Here is a 9,536-nt window from a genome sequence, read left to right on the forward strand (position 1 = left end):
TGCTTCCCATGTAATTTAACATATCATATAATCCTAATTAGTTCAATATCTTTCTTTGCTACAGAGAGAAAAGAAATCTCTTGAGGTGTTCCAGGGACCTTCTGGAAAACGCTAAATAAAGTTTTGCTAGAGGTCAAACAAACTTCAACTGGAATTTTATTCTTTGGAAGTTTATTAAAAATATATCTGAAAAAAGCTTTAAAACGGTCAAATAGGCTCACAGTTCACTGTGAAATTATACTTATTCACTTAAGTGACAGTAAGAGGTTTCAAAGACTTCAAAGACAATACAGAAAGTTACAACAGATCACTTTAAAAAGGTACAGAAACATCAGATCTGTTATCAATAGCAGCTCAGTATTCCAAAAAAAACTTTGTTCTCCTGAGAGAGAAATCAAACTCCAGTCTCATCGGTTTTTAATAAAAATTCATTCACCATTGTATTCAATCCAATCTAACCAGCCCTGACCATCCACAAAACTCATCAAGGTTCCTTTTCTACAAACTTCCCATAAATTTCTGTATCTGTTAGGTAATCCCTATTTTCTTTCCTATTTTGAAATAACCAGCTTTAGGACAAAATTACTTTCTTTTCCCTTAACACAATAGATTTTCATTCCTCATACCTTTTTACTGAACACATACATCCTACTTTCCTTGCATACTGAACCATTTCCCATACTTCTAGTAGTTTTAAGTTACAATTTAACCCTTTAAAACCTTCATCTCCAGCAAAAACAAGAAGTAAGTAATTGTGAACTGTCATACCAGCATTTCCTGATTAACCAACTTATGAACATATTCTATAGCCTCTAGAAACATTTTCTCACAGTAATTTCTTTCCTCAATGTGGTATAAGAGGTGTGTCTAGTAAACCCAAACACCTTGAGTTCCTCTCTAGTAAGAGGACAAAAAGTAAACAGACCTGTTTAGTAATTAATGTTCTAACGGTATCTTATTTGAAATAATCTGGATATTTAATGAATTTATTTAACTTAATTTAGCAAAACTCTGAAGCTTCAAGTTACCAAAATCTGTAGAGACTATTTTTAGACATTCCAAAAACATAGTTATTCCTGAAGAGTTCACCTAAAAACCTCTTCTCATTTACATTTAATTTACTTAAGTTTTATCATACCAAGTTAATTTTCTTGTTGAAACATTTTGTAACAAATATGAACTTGACATAGTAAATCTAGGTACAATGAAAGTATTATACTTAATGACTTTAAAGATATGTCTGTATTAAATCAACAACTTAAACTTGTTATTCATTGAAGAAATCCTAGGTCGTGTGATCCTTTTAAAAATTTAGCTTAGTTTCTTGTGTTTTAGGATTCATATAACCTTTAATTTCCTTTAAGCCAATTAAATAGAGCTCATTTACAAGTTAATTTTGGTAAAATCCAGAGGTAGAGACATATTTATAATTGTACACATAGACATATATACATCTCTATAGACACAGACAGAGCTCAGTTTTCCTCCTTGCGTTTAAAAAGGCCTCTTTTTCTTCTCTCATCTCAGGACTTGGGAGATAGTCTAAATAAGAGTAAGATAGGAGTTCCTGAGAGTCCTGGTTGAACACTGACATCTCAAAGGCACAGGGATAGAAATGCAAGATCTTCCTAAAAGGACTTCTTTCCTTAGGGTCAGAATTCTGAAAATGTTTTAATCAAGCCAGCTTTCTCTAACACATACACAAAACCAGTTTTGGAACGTCAAAGGAGCCCCATCTTGGGCATTTTTCTCTGGAATCTAAGGAGTATCGTGGCCATGCACTGTTACAAAAAAGTTTTTCCTTTGAAAGTCACCCAATTGTGGAGAATGCTCCAAGGGGAAAATCGAATTAAACCTTTTTTTTTTTTTTTTTTTTTGCGGTACGCGGGCCTCTCACTGCTGTGGTCTCTCCCGTTGCGGAGCACAGGCTCCGGACGCACAGGCTCAGCGGCCATGGCTCACGGCCCCGGCCGCTCCGCGGCATGTGGGATCTTCCCAGACCGGGGCACGAACCCGTGTCCCCTGCATCGGCAGACGGACTCTCAACCACTGCGCCACCAGCGAAGCCCAACATTTCTTATTTTGAAGAGGTTTTTCCTCCAGGTGGCCACAGCAACAAAGTTTTGCTACTGTTGCAAAGGAACTCAGCCCCCCAACAGACTTTTTTTTTTTTTTTTTACTTAAACAACAGAAATTTATTTCCTCATGGTCCTGGAGGCTGGAAATCCAAGATCAGTGTCACCAGGTTTGGTTTCTTTTGAGATCTCTCTCCTTGGCTTGAAAATGCCCACTTAGTGCTCACATGACCTTTCCTCTGGCTAGACAACTTTTTTAAAAAAATTTAATTAATTATTTATTTTTGGCTGCATTGGGTCTCCATTGCTGTGCGCGGGCTTTCTCTAGTTGCGGCGAGCAGGGGCTACTCTTCGTTGTGGTGCGCAGGCTTCTCATTGTGGTGGCTTCTCTTGCTGCAGAGCACGGGCTCCAGGCGCACAGGCTTCAGTGGTTGTGGCTCACAGGATCCAGAGCGCAGGCTCAGTAGTAGTGGCGCACGGGCTTCGTTGCTCCGCAGCATGTGGGATCTTCCCGGATCAGGGCTCGAACCCGTGTCCCCTGCATTGGCAGGCAGATTCTTAACCACTGCGCAACCAGGGAAGCCCCAAGACAGCTATTAATAACTAAGACAATCTGACATAGAGGGACATGAACAAGACCAAAACAAGCAAACAAAAAAAAACAATCCAGAGGCCCAAGCCTTTAACCCAGGTATTGAGTACCTCAGCAGCTGTAACCTTTCATATTGTCTGCCAAATTCTCACCAGGTGGACCTCCAACCCAGGACCTGGACAGGACTGCCAAACAATCTTGGCACAGGGACATTTCTTTAACGAGGTTACTCACGCAAAAGACACCTTCCAACCCAAACCCCAAACAGTTTTTTCACTGCAAAAGAAAATTAAGTGCCAGAAGTCTGCAGTGCCTCCCTGGGGAATTCCAGGGGATGGTCCCTAGAATCTGGGAACTGCTGAGACTTGTCCACAGGCTCTCAATACCAGCAAGGGGCCAACAAACCATGGGCAAAAGCTCCATCTGGAGGTAACCTGGCTGGCTTGCCAAATTTGTTACCAAACTAGGTTTGTTTTGCCTGTCACACAGCAAGCCAAAATGCTGAGAACTGTTTACTGCAAACCTTGTTGATTCACAAGGCAGTCAGGAGAGGTGATGGGAGAACAAATCTCAAATCTTCCTCCAGGAAGGCAAGGGGTTCAGGGTATTTATGGGATGAAGAAAAAAGAAGCAGGGCAGTCTGAAGCCTGGGGAGTGTGGGGAAAGGTGATTGGAGTAAGGTGTGGTGATCCACGTTCTGTGCAGGTGTAACTAGGCTACAGGCCTCTGCATGTTCTGAGGGTGCAGTTTTAGCCCTCATGTCAAAAGGTCACTGAGAAGATGCTCGCACATGCCCAGTTGAAGGGTTAGTGGTCCCATCCAGTCTTAACCAGCTGAGCTCTATCTAGACACAGCTAACTCTGGCTCAGCTGAACTAGACACAGCTAAATCAAGTTCCTGGAAAACTCGGGCAAACATCCTATTGTTTAGGCTACATGAGGCTTGGAGGATATGCAAGTCTTGTAGCAACAATTAGAATGACCTTGATTAACAAAGGCAGATTACAGCTGAAATGGAATTAACTAATGTTTACCCACTGTTTCAGTCCCCTGAATCTTTTGATTATTTTTCAATCCTGAGGGAAGAGGGGTTATGACCACTCTGGGCTACTTGCTGCTAAGTAGCATAGCCCTAACAAGGGCTTTAGGAATGAAACTGTTCAGCATTCATTGAAAATACTCTTGTTCCTGGTTTCAAGCTTAACAAGTCTTGGTACAGCATTTAAGAGCACAGTTTATAGCTAAATACCCAAATAAAAGGATGAGAAGTATAAATAAACCAAGTTTTAATAGTCTCTGACATATAGATCTAATCTCTTGGAGAATCCAAGAAAATAGTCCTGAAAACCAGTCTGGACCCAATACTTCTGGGGATACTTATAGCCAGTGGCTGAATTGTCTATACTGTTTTCTGTTTCAGCAGAATCATTAATTTATACACAGGAGGTATCACCAAGAGCATAAATCCTACTCTTTGGAGCCAGAATATAATCTAGAGCGATGCAGTTCTCTAGGATTACTTTGGCTAATGAGTCAATTTCTCTTTGTAGGCCAGTCACAGCTAAAGCATTTTCATTTGCTGTTTCAGCTAGCCTAGGGGTCAGGTTTCTGATCATGTGATGAGACTCCCCAGCGTGGCAAAATTGCTCTCACGAGCAATTCATCTTCTTGATACCCAAGCAAGTAGGTGGTCCTTTGTATTCTAGAGAACAATTTTAAAGACCTGGTCCAATGTTGGGTCTCATTTGGATCGTGGACAGAAAGGAGGTGACTAAGTATCCCAATAAACAAATACTACCTAGGTACCAGTTGTCAAGGCATTCATAGGCCTAAGATTAGCAATGGAAACCACAGACAAAGATGTAGCCTAAGGGACACAGAATGCCAGGTATATTGTTAAAATGTATGCTATTTTTAGGAATTTTACCTAGGACACAGTCAAGCCAGGGATCCATGTAAGGCAACATCCACGAGGAATCATTTAATTAGCAAATAGGCAGAGGTGTGTGCAGCCCTCGAGAGGACGTTTTTTCTTGTTTTACCTTTTATATATTGAAATGTCTTTATCAGTTTGGGTGAAACACTCGGATATTATATATGGAAGGGACATAGACTGGGAAAAACAGTCCTGTTTCTACAATATCCTGACCAAGTAGAATTTTGACAAAGGTAGACACCAGGGTTTTGTTTGTTTTGGGGGGGTTGGTTTTTTTTGGGTTTTTTTGTTTGTTTTTAGGACAGGAGAAGACCAAATTTTGGCTTAGTCAAGAAAAAAACGGGGCAGGAAATTGCTGATTAGCCTAACCTGGTTATGTCTGAGGGCTTTTTATCCTAAGTCACAGTGATGTTAGAGATGGTCACAAAATTGACAATTTTGACAAATTGACAGACGCACAGGCTCAGTAGTTGTGGTTCATGGGCCCAGTTGCTCCGCGGCATGTGGGATCCTCCCAGACCAGGGCTCGAACCCGTGTCCCCTGCATTGGCAGGCAGATTCTCAACCACTGCGCCACCAGGGAAACTCAAGAGACTAGTCTTTTTAAGATTATGATTCATCTTTTGTTTTGCCAGTAGATTAGAAATTACATGCTTCATGGCAACCCCAACGAAGGTTTCAAGCTCTAGATGCTTGAGTTACTATAAAAGCCCCTCCACTGTCACTCTGAATGGACAGTTAACCCAAACCTAGGAATTATTTCTTTTAGTAGGGTTTTTACAACCTCAGAAGCTTTTTCAGACCAACAGGGAAATGCTTCTCACCAGCCAGTAAAAGTGTCCACAAATACTAATAAGTACCTAAGGTTTCCAGTGGCTCTTGGCATCACAGTGAAGTCAGTCTACCAATCTCGGGGTCTAGCACCTACAGTCTCAACTCCTTTGATTGGTGGTAGCCCAGGTTTAGCGTTATTTTTAGCACATACCATGCGTTTCTGTATCACCTTTTGAATTGCCCTTTGCATGTTTGGTCCTATAGTGGATTTCTGAATCCACTGCAGGGATTTTATGTAAAATCCCTGTATATAATTTATTAGATCTTCCATAAGGTACTCAGGTACAAGCACCTTGCCTTGTCTATTCTAAACCCACCCTTCCTTGGTGTACCTATACAGTCAGCCTCCTGACAATGGACAGGACTCCAGTCAAATCCCCATTCACTGGCCCTTTCTAAGTCTTCAGAAGACTACTTTGGATAGCATTTTGTCAAATCCATATCAGAGGTAAGGGCCAAATTGGGAACCCAGGTGTTTTAGTCCTGACTGTTAGCTTTGCCACTTGATCTGCTAGATTATTCCCTCAAGCAGTCAGACAACCAGATTTCTGACGTCCTGCACAGTGGACAACAGCCAATTCTTTTGGCTCCATGACAGCTTCCAACAAGTTTAAAGTTTCTTGGCATGTTTAGTTTCCTTCTTTTCTGCAGTTAACTGTTCTTTTTCCAAACAGCCCCATGGGCATGGACCACCAAGAAAGCATATTTGGAATCAGTGAAAATAGTTATTCTCTCATCCTTACCTAGGTGGAAGACTCATCAGGGCTATTAAGTTCCACCTTTTGTGCAGAGGTGCCTGGGGAATGGCTTCAGCTTCCAGTGTCTTTTGATGAGTCAGTACCACATACACAGCTTTGCATTGACCCTGGTTCCTAAAGCTGCTTCCATCTATGAACATCTTGTCAACTTAAAAATTCACAACCTGAAAGTTGAGAATTATGTCTTATTTGGGGCATTACTGAGGATATAAGCCCAGGATACAGCCTCTTGGATAGCTCTGAGGGACTGTACTGAAGAGGTACGGAGGAGCTAGGATATAGAGGAGTTTTTGCAGAAAAAATCAAAAACAACAGGTAGCCGAACATTACTGCTAATTAAAGCAACAGACAACTCAAGTTAATGAATTTGGCGCTTTTCTTTGTATGGGAAGATGCAAGAGTCTGGGCTCACTGAAATCATTCCTTTGCTATGCACCATAACAACCTATCCCATTTTTCTCCATCCTGAATCCCCTCAGGGTGCACTGTCAGGGGCTGCTGCAGTGGCTGAGGGCTGCAACATTCTTTGCTGATACGGCAGGTGACATTCTGTGTCCAGAGTAGAGACTGCTTTCAGAGAAACATTAGGATTACCCAATAATATGGCCTGACATTTTCCCCATCTTCCTGAAGTTAAGCAGTATTCTCCCTTCTGTTCTAGGATGGGAAGTACACAGTGAGGGGCATGCACAGTGGTAAGTTCTCCTAGTGTAAAATTCTCTGCTTCTTATATAAGCTCATAGGTAGCTGCTGTGGCCAGAAGGCAAACCGGCCGTCCCTTAGTGACTGTATCTAAATGCTTTGAGAAATACGCAGCAGGCCTCCTTATGCTGCCCAGGTTCTGAGTTAGGACTCCAAGGCCGATTCCTTGTTTCTCAATAATAAGTCAAAGGGCTTTATGATATCTGGAAGACCTACAGCCAGGGCAGTTAGTTTCTTGACCTGGAATGCCTTATGGCATCCCCAGTCCAGTTTAGAGGTTCACTGTCTACTCCTTTAAGAGCTTCATAAAAAGGTTTTGCTACGAGTGCAAAGTTAGGGATCCAAATGCAGAACCCGGCCATATATAGAAATCCCCACAATTGTCTCTTATTAGTGAACTGCAACCCTGGCGAGATCTTCCCTTCTGTCAAAGATTAAGTCTCTGTCCTTGTGAAAGTTCAAAACCCAAATATTTAACAGAAGGCTGAGAAATCTGTGCCTTTTTATTAAACACCTCATAGCCTCGTTCAACCAAGAAGTTCAAAGTCAAAACTGTATTTTGGTCTGAGGTGTCCTTTGTCTTATAAGAAAACAGACTATTATCTACACACTGGAGCAGGGCTCCCTCATTTAATTGAGAGTCCCTCAAGTCTTTTGCCAAGATTTCTCCAAATATCATGGGGATTTTAAAATTCCTGAGTGATAGGGACAGAGTAGGTGATCAAATAGTTAATTCCATTAGGGGACTGTGCGTAGAGAAAAAAGTATGGGAGACCCCTGTAAGTTAATGACCACTCAAGAAAGGAAGCTTGCTTAACAACTAAACCAAGCAACAGAAACACGAGACATGCCCCCAAACAAAACAATGGTGGAATGAGACCCACATCCTGCCCAGTGAAGTCAGCAAGTTAATGAACGTTGAGAAGGCGCTTTTTCTGCATGTACTAAGAGGAGAAATATAAGTGAAAGGTGACATTATACTGAAACCTGAGATGATTTACCATGTTTTCACATATGTTACCGCCTTTTTGCTCATTTCCTTAGCGCCCTGACAGTGCCAGTTTGACTATGTAGGGACAAGAAGACTCCCCTGCCCGACGTGGAGGAGGGGCTGATGCTGGAAGTTTGACATCTACTCCAGAACGAGGAAGAAGGTGGGCTTCTCCCCCTCCCCACTCTTCCCCTGATTATAAACCTATAGCCCACTAAGTTCTCGGGGTGGCACTCCCTTGCCTGCCTGTTTGTATCTCTCACAAGCGTCTTATACTAATAAATCACATCTTGCCTGTCCCTTTGCCTCTCGCTGAATTCTTTCTGCGCCGAGACAGAAGAACCTGTGCTTCATTAAGCCCTGAGATGAGTTCTGAGTTTTCAGCAACTTACGCTCTACTGAGTCCCAAGACAAGTTGTACGGTTTCATGAGGAAGTATTGTCCAGGAGTACTGTTTAACTTTTGTATCTAGATCTTCCCATTCGAAAGCAGACAACTCTTGTGATTCAAAACTCAAGGGTACACCCCAAAATGGCATCTTTCAAATCCAAAATGGTAAACCAACAAAAATCTCCGAAGTAGTGAGCAGAGTGTGTGGTTTAGGCACTAGATGAGTATCTTCTACAGCTTGATTGTTTTTGGTCTTGTGCACAAACCAGTATTCATCTGCGTCTGGTTTCTGACTGGTAAAATCAAGAGTACTAGAAGGTGACAGGCAGGGGTGTATTAAACCATATTCAAGGAAGGCCATTAGCAGGGGTTGATTTCCATGCTTTCACTGTTTCTTTAATGGGTAATGCTTTTAAGTTTGGAATTTTTGCCCCAGGGCAAAGCCTAACCTGTATAGTATAACTGTCTTTGTTCTCCCTGGTCTCACATCCACCCACACCTCTGGGCCTCCTACCTTCTGCCATATCTCTCCTCAGACAGTTACTGGATGTTCTCTTCAGGGTCAGAGCAATAGGGCCGGCAATGTGTAAGCCTGCTCTGGTGGTATTTTAATGTCCATTCATCTAGGTGCAAAGGTACCTTTGGCATTTAACTTAGTAAATCTCACCCCAGAAGGGGATGGGAACTTCAGGCATGTATAAAAAGCCATGCTTTAGATGGGTGTCCCCTATCTGACTGTCTAGCATCTGGAGAAAAGGCTTTTTCAAGGTCTCTCCGGATACCCTAGTCTCAGAAGACAGTTTAGAAAGCTGGGTATTTAAGACTTAAGTGGCCTCGGTATCCATTAGAAAGTCCAGAAGTTGACTTCCCACCTGGGGTTCCATATTGATGGATGCAGGATGTAAAGGAGCCCCTGGTCCCTGTCACTCTCAGTCACTGTCATTTTCAGCTCGCACATCTGATCTGCCTCCTGTTTACCTTCAAGAGTCTTATTTGGGGGCTTCCCTGGTGGTGCAGTGGTTGGGAGTCCACCTGCCGATGCAGGGGACACGGGTTCGTGCCCCGGTCCGGGAGGATCCCACGTGTCGCGGAGCGGCTAGGCCCGTGAGCCATGGCCGCTGGGCCTGCGCGTCCGTAGCCTGTACTCCGCAGCGGGAGAGGCCACAACAGTGAGAGGCCCGCGTACCGCAAAAAAAAAAAAAAAAAGAGTCTTATTTAGGATGTGACAGTCTCTTTTCCAGTGTCCCTCCTGTTTGCAA

At 42.7% G+C, this 9,536-nt stretch overlaps 1 protein-coding gene across 1 annotated transcript in view; it reads left to right on the forward strand.

Moving 5' to 3' along the window:
• Window positions 1-8,166, forward strand: part of SEC22A (SEC22 homolog A, vesicle trafficking protein) — a 131,001-nt gene extending 122,835 nt beyond the window's left edge. The window contains exon 7 of the mRNA XM_069540636.1: window positions 7,941-8,166. Within this exon, the coding sequence (XP_069396737.1) occupies window positions 7,941-7,962 (22 nt within the window). The 3' untranslated portion in view covers window positions 7,963-8,166. The remainder of the gene's footprint in view (window positions 1-7,940) is intronic.
• The last annotated feature ends 1,370 nt before the right edge of the window (window positions 8,167-9,536 follow it).

Source organism: Delphinus delphis, chromosome 4, assembly GCF_949987515.2.
Source record: "Delphinus delphis chromosome 4, mDelDel1.2, whole genome shotgun sequence".
NCBI lineage: Eukaryota > Metazoa > Chordata > Mammalia > Artiodactyla > Delphinidae > Delphinus > Delphinus delphis.